The following is a 16,063-nucleotide window of genomic DNA, read 5'->3' as shown; positions in this document are numbered from 1 at the left end:
CTCCCGCCCTGCCCTCCGTAGCTTTATGCTTGTAATGTCTGTTTGTTTTAAGGTTTTTCTTGGCTCTGGGCTTGCTACAAAACCTCTGTTGTCTCTGCACCCTGCTAGCCAAACACCGATTGCCTCTAAACCAGGGCTTAAACAGTTTCCAGGGAGGTCTAGGGTTGCATTTGTCTGAAATTAACAAGGATGGAGAAGCAGCAAGCTCTAGAATAATACTAAGGGAAAGACTTCTGTGCAAAGCCCCAGCTGCTGTGTGTGATGCCTGGTTTTCCATCAGTGGCCATCCTTTTCTTGCAGAGTGGCTCATGGGTCTGATTTTTCATGTGGTGCTTGTGGCTGATGTGTGCTTGAAACATTCTTGCTGCTTGCTGCCTGCTGAAAGAAGAATTTGCTTTCCAGCTGTTTGAGAAGGAAAAGAGTGGGGGAGGAACAATCTGGGCACTCTCCTGTCCCTGTCAGCTCAGGAGTCCTCTTCCCTCACTGTAGCACCAAGCTCTGCCCTGTGATCACGGAGAGAACAACACCTTGTTAATCTCTTCCACAGGTTCAGCAGTGAATCCGACCTCCTGGCTGTCCTTTGCCTGACTGAGCAGTGCTGGGGGCAGGGAAGCTGCCTTTGGGCTTAGGAAGACAAAGCTGCAGTGATAATTTTCCTTTTCTGTCGCTGCTGGTGGTGACAAAAATGAAGCACTGCCTTCTATGTCGCTTGTTCTCCTACCATTCCTGCCTCCTGGGCTGATTCCTTCTCCTTCCTCTTTTGGGCCTCTTGCAACAGAGCTAAAATTGTCAAGAGACAGATAAAAGCTGGGAGATCATCATTTTTCCTTTTCAGACAAGATAATTAGGAAGAGAATCTCTGTGAGGAAGAAGATCTTTCCATCATCATTACTTTATCTCCAGGCAGCTACTCTAATCTCTCCAGGGACACGGCTCTTTCAAGCACCATATTCTCGCTCTTTCAAGCACCATATTTTTTGATGCTTTAATCCCTGTGTAGTTCACCCACTTTTACTACCAAGCAGCAAGGGAGTGTGAGCTGGGGTGTTTGTGTGTGTGTGCAGGGCAGAGCACGCTTGTCTGTGTGATTCTGGGTTCAATTACACCTGCTTTGGTTCTGATCAGTGTGACCCCCAGGAGTGTTTCCCTCAGGGAATGTGGGGACTGCTTGTGAGGATTATTCATCAGTGGCTCCTAGGTGAGAAGCTAAAGGAAAACGGCCAAACAAAAACTGCACCAGGCCAAAGACAGGAAAAATCATGTTTTTATGATTGTGGTGGGTGATACAGTGGGGCTGCAAGACAGAGATGCCTCCTGAGGAGCGTTCTGCTGGCCTGCCTCCATCTACTGTGGCTTAATAAAATGTGAGCAGTTGGTTTCTGGACCCCCAAGTGCGGGGTTTCCACAGGCTGCCTCTGTGTAACTCTGCGAGCCAGTGAGAGCCTTGTTGAGCCAACCAAGGTTACGTGTACTGCTCTTTTTGCTGCTGGCTCTGACGGCACAGACAGCACGTCACCTGATCTTCAGTTTCCAATATTGGTGGACCAGGTATCCTTCTGTAGGTGAAAGCAAGTCCAGAGCAAGGGTTCAGTTCACCCCTGTGGGTCTGTAGGGAGCTGGAATTGTTGCTTTGATCTGGCTGGTCATGCCTTATTTGCCACTAATCAGAGGTGGAAACTCTTTCATCCCTTTGTTTCCAGCAGCCACAGTGAAATGCATTGAAACAAAGTACCATTCACCTTCTGACATGAGGCTGCGTTGTATTCCTTAGCTGAGCACAGAAAAGTAACCATTGGCTGCAAATTATGCATATATGTAGCAAATATGCTGCCTCATGCTTTCTTTTAGTCATCTTCATTAACCAGACAGCAGGAGGCTGACTCTTCATCAGGTGGAGGACATCCTTCTTTTCTTTCTTTCTTTTCTGACCTGCTTCTGGCCAGGTTTGAGGACTTGCCCATTGTCCCTGTGGCACAGGCTCTGCCATGCCCCATCTCCTCTGTGTGGTAAGGCAGGGGGGCTGGAGCTTGCTGTCAGCCTGTCAGCACAGCCCATGGACTGGGCACTGCTCCGCACCGCCTTGGGTAGGAACAGAGAGCCTGGGTCACACTGAGGTGCACCCTGCAGCTGCCCCAGGATGGGGTGGGGGCAGCTCTCAGGAGGCTCCGTGGGAATGCTGAAGCCACTTTTTGCTGGGATCAGAACCCCTGGCGTGCTGAGCTGAGGGAAGCCAGAGATGGGGACACTGGTGTGCAGGAATGGGTGGCAGCCGGGAGCAGCTCAGCCTGTGCCGGAGGACAGGGCAGCTCGCTTTGGGACAGCCTGATCCCCTGGTCTGCTGGAAAACACAGTGCCCCACGTGATCCTGTCACTACTACCTCTAGTAGCATCAGCTACTGTTAGTAAGGTCTGTTGCTGCAGCACAAGCGACCGTGTGGGGGCTGTTCCTGTGCCAGATGCTCTGGAATTGTGTGCATTCCCTGTGCGAGCACTGCACAAGCCTTAATGAGCCTTCCTGGCTCTGGGAGGGAGCAAGGGCGGCTCCCAGCAGGACAGGAAGGTGAAAGGAGGCAATTAAGCAGCACCCCATTGCTGAGCAGGCAGTGGGGACTTTGGAAGTCAGGACAGGTATTGGCTGGCTTGACCTCGTTTGAGGGCACCAGGAGGCTGACACTGCAGGGAGCCATGACATGCAAACTCAGCTGAGGTTGCAGGTATTGGGGAGCACAGGAGATCCCGAAAGCCCACTCTGAAGTGGGGGGTCCTAGGATTGCCCATGACCCTGGGAAGGCAGAGCCTGCATGGCCAGTGATGCCGTCTGGAAAGTGGGGCAGGGGGTGGAGGTGTTCATAAATGTCAGCATTTTCTTTTCAAACACCATCAGGCCTGAAAGTTTCCCGTTGCCATGTTCGACTTGGTCTTCTTCACTGCCAGACAAACCCCTTTGGGAGTGTGGGATGGGTGGTATTTGAGTCTGGATAAGCCCCTGGTTAGCAGAAAGCCCTGCAGCAGTGAGTCCTGCAGATTAAGAAAGGAAATGGCAGTTCCTTTCCTCTCCTTGGAGCGTGCTTACAGCCCCTTGGCAGGGAGATAGAGGACAGCACGTGGGTAGCATCCATCACACCCGCCTGTCTCCCACGCCGTCTCCTCTTGTGCCAGCTCCTGCTAAGCTGCCACAGCCCAGTGGTGCCCCTGCCTGGCACTGCCCAGCTCCTGGGTGCCCTCCTCCTTTTCCCCCCTATCCTGGATGTCTGGATATAACGCAGCCAACCAGCTGAAGTACCTGCCACAAGCACAAAACCTTCTCCACACTGCTGTTAAATATTTCCTTCCCTGCCCTCCTCTTTCCCTCACGGCTGACTTTGTTGTTCCTCATCTCTTCTGTGCACAACACGTTGTTTTCCAACCAGCTGCCCTTAGAGAGACACAGGGCTACTCCTGAGTGCTCCTGGTTAATTTAGAAGCAAGCAATATGTGTAAGTCATTGTAATTACTTCTTGCAGCCAGCAAAGCTATTGATTTGTCATCTCCTCTACCTTTTAAGCACTGTCGCAGACTTGCAGCTCTTGCAAGGCTCGGTTTATGGAAAAGAAATGGTCTCATCTTGCTCTCCTCCTCAGACGGGTAAGAAGGAGACGTTGTTTCCTGCAGAGAGCCAGGGCAGGGTGGAAATCAAATATTTATTTCTGCTCTTCATTTATGTCTCCTATCCAGTTTCTAATCTCTCCATAATGCCTTTGTTTCCTGAAGAGCCTTATAGTGGAGGCATTTGCTGGAAGCTTTTAAAAGGTTTGGGAAAATTCTACCAAGTTTTCCTGTGTGCCCCCAGGTCTTCCTAACTGGCTGTGAACTTCTGGAGGAGAGGAGCTTGCCCTGCAAGAGCTCTGCCACCAGGCTCCCCCCATTCTCCTGCTCCAGAAGTGACAGATCCACATCCTGGGGACATGGCTGGGATTAGGATCATGCCAGCATCATTTGGCAGAGATGAGGAGGGCAGCACTGAAGGCCCTGATCAAGCATCTCCTGGTGTTCCCCTTTGCTTTTCTGGAGAGGATTTACACACAATTTCAACATGGGCTGGAGTTCCGGGCTCTGGAGGAGATGGGTGTTTCGCCAATAGCCTACATCCTCCTCTCATGTTTCTCCTGCCTTGGCCAGCAGCCCCAAGAGCCCTCTCATGGTGCTTCTGCAGTTTTGATAGGAGGGTGCCCAGTTTCCCTCCCCATTTAACCGCTTTCTGAGTTTATGATCCCATCAGTGTTTTTTGACATTTCCTCCTCTAGAAAATGTTGCACTTCTTCACTATGCTGTGTTATTTGGCACACAAGCAGATGGCACCTGTTGAGCCCTCTCCTCTTAGTGATGGGGGTGTGAACCTCCAGCTCAGCAAGGCTCTTGAACCAGTGTTCCAGCTGAAGTACATACTTTTTCTTCAAAACCAGCCCTCAACTATGTGAAGATGTGCTGAAGGTGAGTGCCAGCCTTTCTCTTATGGCATTAAATACCCTCCAGAAGGAGAAGTGGGGAGGGGGGGCAGCTCTGACTCAGAGAGGAGATCCCACCAGCATGCCAGCAATGGGAAAACTCAGTCCTCTGGCTTTGTGCTCCGTTTCCCCTAAATATTGGTGAAGCTGTGCCTTTCGTAGGAGGAGCAAGACCCACTGAGAGGCAAAAGCACCATGCAGACCTGGTCATGAATTGTTCTACAACAGGAGCTCCAAGAGCCATGCCTGAACCATCTTGCACCTAGCTAGGTCAGAAACTCATTACTAGTACTTAATTAGATTTACACTTAATATGAGTTCCTTGTTATCAAGCTCTGACTTAGAGGCCAGGATTTCTCACATGTTTCTGCTTCCCTCCATGGAGAGGTGTTTCCCTCAGCCCTCATGCCCCACCAACAGCAGTCTGTACCCCATACTGCTCTGCAGTGGGGTAGACCAAAGGTGGCCAGACTGTGACACAATCCCCTGCCCCTCTGGGGCATCAATACCAAACCCCTGTGATGATATTCCTATAATGCCACTGGTGGGACCGGCCAACTTCCTTCAGTGATGCAACCCTAAGCACCCTGGGGAAGGTCACCTCATCTTGGGCTGACCAGTCCCGTCCATCCCCCCAGCAACCTTGCACTCTGCAGGAGGCTGGAACAGAAAACATCACGTTTATTGTTCACGATCAGCTTTACAAAAGAAACGTCCCAACACGGGCTCGTCAGGGCCCTTTTCACAAACGTGCATTGGAGAAAGCGCACGAGCGAGGGAGGGAGGGAGGAAGATGGGGCAGCTCCTCAGGGTGCACGAAGGTCACAGTGTTCCCACTTGGCACATGGGCTGCTCCCCATCCCCACCGTGTCATTCCCAGTGGGCTGAGCCACCCCAGCACTGGCAGAGACCCTGGGTGGGGAGATGGGGGGTGGCAGGGCTGTCCCTTCTGCCAGCTTTGCCTCCCCCAGGGGAGGGGGCAGCTGTCACCCAAAGTGGGACTTGGGGTAGGGGGAACACTGGAAGGTGAACACTGCATTGAGCAACCATGAGAGCCCTGAAATAACCCTCCCACCCCCAGACACACACACACACGAGCGCGCACACACGCACATATCGAGATGTTGGTGACCACGCAATGTGGAAACAGCGGATTCTCAGGCACTCCACAGGGAAAACACCAGCCTGCTCTTTCACCCTCCCAGCTTCAAAGACAGTGGCAGCCCTGTTTCTGGCAAGGAGAAGCTAAATGGGACCTGGGTGGAACCAAGGGCAGTAGCCCAATCCAGTACCAAAAGACTGGGGGATGGATGGCAGGACTCCTCTGACTGCCACCATCCTCCATCTCTCTTTTTCTTGCTTTTGCTCCCTTCGATGGCAGTGTTGCACTCTTTCCCCCTCGGCCAGCGCTGGGGGAGATGCTTTGCCCCTTTCCCCCCATTCCCTTGGTGGCTGACCCATCCCCCAGCTTGGAGGTGGGGGGGAGTGCTCTCTCCCCTCTGCCTTAAAAGCCTGGCTACCCCCAGGCAGCCCTGCCCCAACAGGCAGCAGAGGCAGGGAAAGGGGTGCAGGGGGGTAAGTGCTGTGCCACTGATTCTCTGCCATTCTCCCTCAGCTTCCCTGGGGCCACATTTGAAAAACCAGGGCAGCAGGAGAAAGATGGGGCTAGAGGTGAGATCCTGGAATGCAGGCTCATAAAACTGGACAGTGAGGTTGCTAGAAATAAGTAAGAAAAGGGGATGTGTTCAGGTGATGTCTGCACCCTGGCATCCCACTGAGGCTGGACTGCACTCAAAGTGGATGGAGTTCTCCTTCCCACTCCCTGTTAGGTCTGACAAGGTGATGACCCTCACCCTACCAGGGACACCTGCAGGTACAGTGAGTTCCACCCAAAAAAGAAGTGGGGCAAGATGAGACTCAGGAGCCAGCCTGCCAGGAATGAGGACAAGCCACAGCACCAGCACAGGGACAACAGGGAGGCTTCCAGGGGCCCCTCTCCCTCCTGGGACACCAGCATGGGGGGCTCAAGCATTGCCCCGGCAAGGCTTACTGGTCTGGGAGGGGAGAAAGGGGCTCCCTGCTTCAGGGCTGCCACCGGGCTCCTCGGTGCTGGGGACAGGGCTGGGGGCTACTCATGCCTTCCTCCCTTCCTGGCAGGCAGCAAAGCCCGCCTTGCTGGCACCTCCAAAGACCTCCACTGCCTGGTCATCCCACTGGATCACATTTCCTTGGAGGTGGGAGGTGCAGTTAGCCAAGCCCAGGATCTCTGCTGGTGCCAGCATGTGGTCCCACACGCCAAACTGCGCCAGCTCTCCCACGAAGGCCTGTGTGGCATCAAAGCGGCCCCCCAGGGTGTCCTGGAAAAGAGCAGGAGAGGTGATTGGACAGGGATGAAGAGGAAGAACATGCATCCAGTAGGAAATGGCAAGGGGGAGAGGAAGAGGTTTGGGGAGAAGCAGAACAAGGTGCTTGATGGCAAGGAGGAGAGGGCGTGGATGCATGGAAGAGATTCAAGAAGATGAGGCAGGGAGGCAAAAGGGATAGGGAGAGGGAAGAGAAGACAATGAGGGGACATGGCCAGTCTGGAGGCTGGATGAACAGGCAGGAGAGCCAACTGCCCTGCTGAGTGCTCCTTCCCATGCTACCCCCTCCCCTTGCCCCATTTGGGGGCTTTTCCCACCAGCCAATTCCCAGTAGAGAGATGCTAACTGGCAGCTCTTGGTGTCAAACTGGTACCTACCTGCTCCTGACCCAGGATGATGACGCCCTGGGGCCTGATGGAGTGCCAGGAGGCCAGGTTCTCACCGGCACCCCTCTGTTCACCATCCTGGTAAGCTGACCACTTGCCATCCCGGGTGGTCCATGCCACGCAGATGTGGTGCCAGGCCTTGTCCTTCAGACTCAGCGGCAGCTGGGCAACCTTGGAGAGAAGAGCGAGATCCCAGTGCTCGGTACCGGGACCCATGATGGTGGTGGCAGCATCCCAAAATCTACAGACATCCAGATGTGCTGCTTCTCCCTCTCAGAACTAACCCCAATGAGCCATTCTCTCAATCCTCGTGCCTCCCACCATAAACCTAGGGTCCCTTCCTCCTAGCTCCCCCACACCAGTGCTCTTAGGAATGTAATTTCCTAGGGGGATCGAAGTAGGAAAGACGAGGGCAGGGTTTCCTCTCCTGCCCCTCCTGCAACTGGGCTGACCTTGTCATTGATGAGCAGCTCCAGGGGGTTGGAGCCCCACTCCAACAGCACAATCTCGTTGGCTTGACTCGGGACAGAGTAGGAGAACGGGGTGCCAATGCCTGCCAGGGCCTTGGACTTCAGCCACATGCAGATGGTGAAGGCGTACAGCTCCGGCAGGCTCTTCTTCACACGGGCATACATGTAGTTGTTCTGCACCGGGATGGTCACCTTGAAGGCATCAGGAGGGCTGTAGCCCAGTGGTCCTATGTATCAAGGATGGGGAGGAGAGAGGAAGGTCAGCACCTGTAATTGGAATGAGGGTGACCTGTCCTGGGGCTCTCCTGGTGACGTACCTCAGGGCAGGAACCCTCTGCCCCACCTCCATCCCCGCTGGGCAGGACTCACCATGCTCCAGCTCTGTCACCCGGTTCTGGAGGGAGTTCAGCTCCTTCTCAATGTTGTGCTGCTGCTGGCTGTGGTCAGTGCTGGCGGCCTGGCGCTCCTTCTGCAGGGTCAGGATCTTGGAAAGGAGCTGTTCCTCCAGCTGCTCCATCTTGGTGTGGAGGGCATCACGGGCAAGTGCCGGGGCAGTGGGTACTGAGCCATTGGTGCGGGCTGGCAGCTCCTGCTGCATTTGTGGCAGCCAAAACGGTGGGAATAGGAGGGAGAAAAGAAAAAATTCAGCAAAGTGTCACTATAAGAGTTAAAATAAGGACATGCCCAGCCTGCAGCACTACAGGTAGTGCTGGGATGACAGTCCCATATCCGCACTGGGGTCTTCTCCAAGAGCCTCCAGCTGACTTTGTACCTCCCCTCTTAGAGCTCCCATTGAGCTCATTACTGCAAAATGAAGCTTGGCTGCTCTTAATGACTCTCTGCTGCTTCAGAGATGGAGCAAGGATGGGATGTTTGGGTCATCCCTTGGCTCAGCTCCTGCAGGCAGCCTCCCACGATGAGGAAATGATGCAGGCAGGACCTTGGAGCTCCCGGCCACTCCTGCTGCTCGTGAGGCTGCTTACCTATAGCCAGCACGTTAACATCAGTTAATGGGGCTGTAATCCTCTTAGCTGAGCTCAGCTGGCGTGCGGGGGTGTGTGCACGTGTGCCAGGTAGCTCTCCATAAGCCAACTTCTCCCAGTTCACCAGGATGGCAGGGACAGGTGGGACTGGTGCCAGGCTGTTGTGTCTCTGGCCCTCAGGGCATGTGCCATCACCTGGGGACATCGAGCCTGTCTTGTCCAATCAGGGTTAACACTCAGACAAAAACTCTTGCCATGGCAAATCCAACACGGCAGCTGGTGAAGGTGCTCCCAGCTGCTACTGCACTCTGCAAAGACCCCAGATCCCACCTTACTGGGAGACCCCATCCCAGCTGGAAGAAAACCAGTCTGGGAGAAAGTGACCCTTTGCCATGCTCCTGGAGTTTCTCTGTAAATAGGAGCTCTCTTCTTTCCCCATGTCCTTAGTGCATTAGTGTCTCTTCAATAGGCTCTGAAAGACAACAACCACCTTCTCTGTGTTGCCAGACCTTCCCAGAGGTGCTGGAGCAGCCATGGAGACCTTTGCCTTGGCTGCTCTGGCACCAAGGAATCTGCATGCCCGCTTCAGCCCTGGACATTCACATGGCTTGTGCTGGCGGACATGGGGGATACCATCCCTGTCAATCTGAACAGCCTCCCTCCTGCCTCAGAGCTGGCCTGGGGGAAGTCAGCACACTCACCTGTGGTTGTGGTTCCCTGTTTTTTTCTTCTTTCTTATACCCAGCTTCTCCAGGCTGGACAGGACCTGATAATCACACACACAAAGCTGAAGGAGAGGGATGCCTGCCCACGTCACCCCTAATCTTCACTATCCCTCATGAACAACAGAGGGGAGGGGAAGGCTGGAAGAAAGTCAGGTTTGGCTGGGCAGGATGCAGCCTTGGCGGATGGGAACAGCAGGGAGAGGAAAAGTGAGAAGATGGTGTTGGTGTGAGCACAAATGTACCCACTCTGGGCAACAACATGCTCAGGCTACAAATAAAATGGAAGTTACGATGCCCCAAGGTTGGCAAGAGCTGCCAGCAGGGTCTGCCAGGGCAAACCCACAAGTTCTGTGAGGAAAACCAACCTGGAAAAGCAAAACCCAGCAAGAAAAGAGAGGTTGTACTGGGGATATCTGCCAGCCCTGACCAAATGCCAGCTCTCACTGCCAGCTTGCTCTGTTCAGCACTAAGGATGCTCTTGCAGAGAAAGCAAAACCTCTCTGGTAAGGGAAAAGTGCCCAGCAAAGAGCATCCTGCCTTTGCTCTTTGCAAAATTGAAAGGTTAGCTGATGGGAAAGGGGCTTTAGCTATTTTGCTGGAGTTTTGGGGTTTTTTTGGGGGCTGGGTTTTTTTTTTTTCTGTTTTGGTTTGGTTTGGGGTTTTTTTGCCTTTTTTTTAAGGGGTCTTGGGCACTGGATGAAAGGCAGGATAGAGATGGCAGGAGGGAAGGGAAGTGCAAAGTTTAATTCTCATCCTCCTAGCAGAGATAATTCCCACCTGAGCTGTCTGCATTTGTACCCAAGCTAAGCTGGCTGCACTGGCAGGAGGCAGCACAGGTGGGATGGGGTTGCCTTTGCCTCTATGGCCACATCCCGTGGGCTCCAAGAGCTTTTCTCGTCCTTGGAGGCTGCCTGCTAGAGCGGAGGCTGGCACGCTCCTGTCTGCCGCACGCTTTGATTGCTCGAGCTGCGGGTTTGGAGCCTACGTCCCTGCTTTCATGCATGCCTCCATCTGTTAATGATGAAAAAAGAAAAAGCTGGGAGATTTTGTCACTCTCACTAGCCCCCGATACCCTGCCCTACATTATTCAGTAGTGACTGAGTACTTTTTTTTACCTCTATCTTCCTCCTGCTTTTCTCCCTGCTGCTATTTTCTTCCCTCTGTAACTTTTCTCCCTATGACTTTTTCATTTCTCTGGTTTTGGAGCATCTCTTCCTGATGCTCCTCTCCATCCTCACACACTGTGTCTTTCCCCTTTCGCTCACTTTCTTCCCCCCTCCTGAGGTCCAGCCCTCCCTCCAGCTCTTGCTGGTCCTTCCAAGTTGGCAGCCAGGGTGCCAACAGCCAGAGCCACATGGCCAACTGAATCATTGCTGCCCCCCTGTTCATCCTGGAAAGGGATTATAGCCTGCACCCTCATCTGGCAGGGTTTCAGGGCCATCCAAGCAAACACCATCCATATCCCCACACACAGATGATGGCTAGGCAGGAGACTGTTCTCCCCATTCTACCCCTTGCAGCTGAGTTGTGCTGGATGATCCCCCCGATGCCAGGCTGGGCTGCATCCCTGAGCCATGATCCTCCAAACTGCTGCTCGAGCCTCTTTTTCACAAGGCAAATTATTTGCAAAATTATTAATGGTTGATGTGCAGCTGTTATTTACTGGTGACCTTTGGGGAGGGGAAGGGGGGGAAGCACCTTCTCCCTGGCTGTTCGGCAGGCACCCGGCTTCCCATCTGCCGCCGCACAGGCAGCAGGGGAGTGGGCAGTGGGTGTGGGGGAGGCTCCTTCCACGCTTTTTGGCCACCAGAACAGGCAAAAAAGATTGAAAGATGCCAGGTAATATTAATCACATTAAATGTCAGCAGCTGGCAGGGGGTGGGGAGGGGGAGGTGGGGGCAGGGGGCTGCGGCAGCCACGCCAGCGTGTGCTCTCTGGGGCTGCAGCCCTCAGTCAGCAAATGCACTTTGATTAACATAAGGAGATCAGAGCCTCATTTACTAATGTACCGGCAAATCTGGGTGCTGCTGCTCCCCCTCAGCCCCCAGCACACCAGTGCCCACCTCGGCTGCTGGGACAGGGCAGGCAGGAGCATGGGAGGATGCATGCTGGATGGAGCCCTGGAACATCCCAGGAATCAGGATGCACACACACAGCAGATCCATTCTGCTCCTTGGACCCATGAATCCTTACAGCCTGCACAAAACTCCTCAGCGGCTGCTACCTTGGGATACTCACTGCTGCAGGACAGCACACTTGCTGCACCAGGGGTTTTTGGACGCTGCCACCTCTTTGGACCTAGGCAGGACCTTGGGGATCATTAAACTCCAAAAGGGACTGTGTGGAGTAGAAGAAAAACAGGGATGCATCAGCCTTTCCATCTTCCTCACAAGAGAAGGGCTCTCTGTTGATCCTGTCCCCCTAAAATCTCACTCAGAGGAGGGGGGCTGGGGCTGTCACAGTTTGGGTGCTTACATCCCTGCACTGCTGGAGATTGAGACAAGAGGGAAGCAGCTCGGTCACTACCATTCCCATTCCCTCACCCAAGGGTTTCCTGCCAGCAGCCAGGTCACCAGCTGCAATGGCACAGCCACCAACAAGCTGAGGAGCAAACAGGCTGTTGCAATTCCACCAGGTCCCCCACGGAGCCCATCCGACCGTCCCCTCTCCCGCTCCACTCTCCTGCAAGGGATGATGGGGAGAAGGGGGGCATCTGCATCTCGGCACAGCCCAGGCGGCCAAGGTGATTCTCTCCCCGATCCCTTTCCATTTACAGCAATAAGTAAAAGCATGGAAAAGGAGCACCTGGGTCCCTCAGCTCTGTGTTCTAAGATGCACCAGAGTGTACGGACATGAGCGTGTGCTGAGACATAGCAGGGGGACCCTCGAAACCAGGATGAAAAAGCCTAACTAGGCTGCTGTGCATGAGGAAAGGACGATCAGTGCTGGGGTGGTGTTGGGAAGAGGTGAGGGAAGATGTGTGAATGCTGTGCTGATGCTAGCCCAGCCCCACAGAAATGGCAGGGGACAAAGAGCAAGACCATGGGGACCCTCCCTGCATCCTCTCCTGGGAAATCGTTCTGCCATGCTGATAAAATTAAGAAACAAATGCCTTAATAGGTTTTTCAGTGCATGAATAAATCTTGTTATGCCTTACAGACAAGGCTGAGAGTGCCCATATTAGATCAGCAATCTTTCACCAGCCCTCTCCCTGCAGTCCCTGCTCTGAAGTATCCAGCAGTAATCCCTGCTGGCAAACCTGACTGAAGACTCCCTGGGACGCAGCCTTCCCAGAGCGGCTCATGGCATTTTGTGTCATCTCTCTTCTGAGACTAAGCCACCACAGACTTGGCAGCATTTCCTCTCCTTCCCAATGGGTTTTGCAGTCTTCAGCACATGGGGGCCACTCCGAGACTGTCCCCATCCAGGTCACCTTTTGGGATGGTCATTGCCATCATCCAGGACAGCTGTGGAGGCTGAGAGTGCCTCCCATGTCATGGGGTACTCCAGGAAGGATCCCAGGCCTGACAGCCAAAGCCATGAGGGACAGAAGAGTGCAGGTACCCCACCAGGAAGTTTTAGGTGTATGCTCCTGCTCCTGGGGTGGGAGGCAATTTGGAGAGGGAGGATACAGGCAACTGTCCCTGGATGGCTGAGGTGTGGCCACGAGGCTCAGCTGGCTGGACTGCAGCCCTCACAGGGGTGTGGTGCACACCAGGGACACTTTTCACCAGGACAAAGACCAGCCCACCTGTAACACACTGCCCTATTTCCTCACCTGGAGGGCTCACTGAGCCTCACGGTGCTGTGCCTCCCCTGCAGAGTATACCTGGGACCCCCAGGCCCTTGGCAACACAAACCCGAACAGTTTTGGTCCTTGGCTTCCTCATCAGTGTGTGCATGAGCCTCATCCCAGCACCACTTCAGGCTCCCTAGGCACATGTGACAGCCTGCTCCAACCCTTGTGAGCTTCACCCTCCTCCTCCTCCACCCCAAACCTCCCACCACCCTCAGAAACCCTGGGAGAGGAGCCAGGGCAGCTCATGGGTGATGCTGTCCCACAGAGAAGAAACAGAGCATGGTTCCATGGCCTGATGCTCCCCAAGATCCAAACTGACACGCTGGGCAGCATCCCACTGTGCTTTGTCTGGGATACGTGTGCAGAGACCTATTTCCCTGCTTTGTTTCTGGGTGAGCATACCTGCTGTGTTATTCCACTGATGGGAAATCATTTGTCTCAGGCTGCAGGGGTTTTTTGGAGGGTCTGTCCCTCCCTTTGGCTGCATTTGGCTCTGGGCAACATATCAGACAGGCTGCACATCCCACTCTCCCTGCATGTGCAGGCATGCCTCTGTGTTTCTTCTTGTGCCTATGTGTGCATTACCCTGGCAGCTCACAGGTGCTTCCTCTTTGGTCTTCCAGCTCTTTTCCTTCTTGTGTTCAGCTGTTTATTTGCCTTTCTCTGTCTTTTTATTCCTGTTCATATCTCCATCGCTTACAATAACCTTCTCTTCCAGTCTCATTTCTCAGGTGACCTTAGAGGCTCTGAATTTCCCATTCCCATTTCCATTGCCTGCTGCTGCACCCACATGTCTGTAGTGAGGAGGGCAGAGGGGTAAAGCTGAGGAGAGGGACCCCAAAGGGTGCTGCATGACCCCCCTCCTAGCTCCACACTACAGGGAAGAGTGGAGAGGGCAAGAGGAAACTGAACAGGAAGATGAGAAGGTTGAGGACTTGCAGGAGGCTCCTTGCAGGTGGCTCTGACGCCTGACAGACCTCAGGGAATAACTCCTACCTGGAGCAATTCCCACAGGGAAAAGAGACAACTCTCCTCTTGCAGCTCTCACGTGCCACAGCCATATCCTGCAAAGTCTGCCAAGTTCCGTGGGACTGCTGAGTCCAAATCAGCCCAAATAAATCAACACTCACATGCACTCTGTGATGTGCCCCATGACAGGCATCGTGGTAGACCCTCTGGTGCCACTGGATTGTGGCTGGGCCAGGGCTGAGCCTGCCAGGCACACAGCTGCTACAAAATGGGGACCAGGGGTCTGCATCCCAAGTACCAACAGCCCAGTGCCACAGGAATGGGCACAGAGAATGACTTCAGCTGTGCCCTTTTCTCTCCAGCTCCTAAGGACCGTGTGGGGAAAGGCTGCCAGGCTCACGGCGGAGGGCACTGCACTTTACTTAGTGAGATGTCCCATTCATAACCACGATGGCATCAGATGGGATTTACCTTTTTGCTAAAGGGCAGGATCTGGCTGCCAGAGCTGCCAACCTGCTCTGGAGGAGTCCTTAACAGGTGCTACGGGGCAAGTAAGGTGTCCTACCCGGGTGGATTCTGTGGGGAAATTGAGGCAGCCCTGGTGCTTTGGGACTTCCCTGCATGGAAAGGAGAGAGGAGGGCTCAAGGTGAGTCCCTTGCCCCTGGGCAGAGATATCAGGAAAGAAGGAGGCAAGGACAACCTTCCTGAAGTCTCATGAGGGGGACGAGCTAGTTCGGGGTGCATGTGGCTGCAGGCCTAGGGAATGGCACGTGTGGGAGCATCTTTCTCCGGAAGCATCCCCCAGACCCCCAGGGGCATCTTTCCCTGGGAGCATCATCCCCTGGGAGCATCCCGCCCAGTCCCCAGGAATATCCCTCTCACCTCTATCCGGTCGATTCGGTCCTGGAGGGTGCGGACAGCCTCCTCCAGCTCCCGCACGGCGGGCGGCTCGTCGGGAGGGTGACCCATGGTGCCGGGGCGCGGGGCGGCGCGGAGCCCGGCGGCGGCGGGGGGCGCGGCGGCGGCGGGGCTCCGCAGGCCGCCCTCGCAGCGGCTGAGCTTGCCGGTGAGCTCTCGGATGGTCTCCTGGTCCATGCGGATCCGCTCCTTCTGCTCCAGCGCCGTGCGGCGCAGCTGGGCCGCCGCGCTCCGCAGCGCCAGCAGCTCCTCGGGGCCGGCGGCGCTGCCGGCGGCGGTGCCGGTGCCGGTGGCCGGGCACTCGGTGCTCAGCGGGGTGCAGACGAAGCGGCTGAAGAGCGGCGGCCCCCCCGGCAGGCGCGGCCCGGCGCTAGCCAGAGCCTCGGCGGGGCCGTGCAGCGCTCCCAGCCCCTTGTCGGCAGCGGGCAGGAGGGCGGCGGCGGCCGAGTCATTGTCGGCGGCGGCGGCGGCGGGCGCGGCGGTGCCGGCCGGGTGGACGCTGGCGATGATGCAGATGATGGCCCCAAGGAAAGCCAGCATGCCCGCCGCCAGCAGCACCGCCAGAAACTTCAGGGTGGCAGCGGCGTGGGGGGCCCGAGCCCACGGACGGCGAGAAAACAAAGCGGGCGGAGATGGAGAGGGGGACGGACGGCCAGAGAGATGGACGGGCAGCCCTGAGGGAGCTGGCGGGCAAGGACGGTACCGGCAGCAGCACCAGCCCCGGGGCCCCACCGCGCCGCGCCGCGCTTATATGTGCCGGGCGGCGCCGCCCGCACCGCACCGCGCCGCCCCCGCCGCCGCCCCCGCCCCGGCCCCGGCTGTGCCCCTCTTAGTGAACCCCCTTCCCGCTGAACACCTTCCCCGAGCTGCAAGGGCGACGTTCCGAGAGGTGGGAAGCGAGCGGCTAAGGGACGGGAAGGGCAGGGAGGGCCCCCCGGGGACATCCAGGGACGGGGCCGTCCCTC

General features: G+C 55.5%; 1 protein-coding gene across 1 annotated transcript; it reads right to left on the bottom strand.

The window, feature by feature from the left end:
- Window positions 1-5,145: 5,145 nt before the first annotated feature.
- On the bottom strand, window positions 5,146-15,852 carry NPTXR (neuronal pentraxin receptor). Its single transcript, XM_050981984.1, has 5 exons — window positions 15,063-15,852; window positions 8,073-8,295; window positions 7,686-7,930; window positions 7,225-7,404; window positions 5,146-6,841 (listed from the first exon to the last, which is right to left on the bottom strand). The coding sequence occupies exons 1-5, from the start codon at window positions 15,636-15,638 to the stop codon at window positions 6,617-6,619; spliced, it is 1,449 nt and encodes a 482-aa protein (XP_050837941.1). The 5' UTR covers window positions 15,639-15,852; the 3' UTR covers window positions 5,146-6,616.
- Window positions 15,853-16,063: the final 211 nt, after the last annotated feature.

Source organism: Serinus canaria, chromosome 1A, assembly GCF_022539315.1.
Source record: "Serinus canaria isolate serCan28SL12 chromosome 1A, serCan2020, whole genome shotgun sequence".
Lineage (NCBI taxonomy): Eukaryota > Metazoa > Chordata > Aves > Passeriformes > Fringillidae > Serinus > Serinus canaria.
The sequence above is the reverse complement of the archived record's forward strand: the minus strand, read 5'-3'. Positions and strand labels throughout refer to the sequence as shown.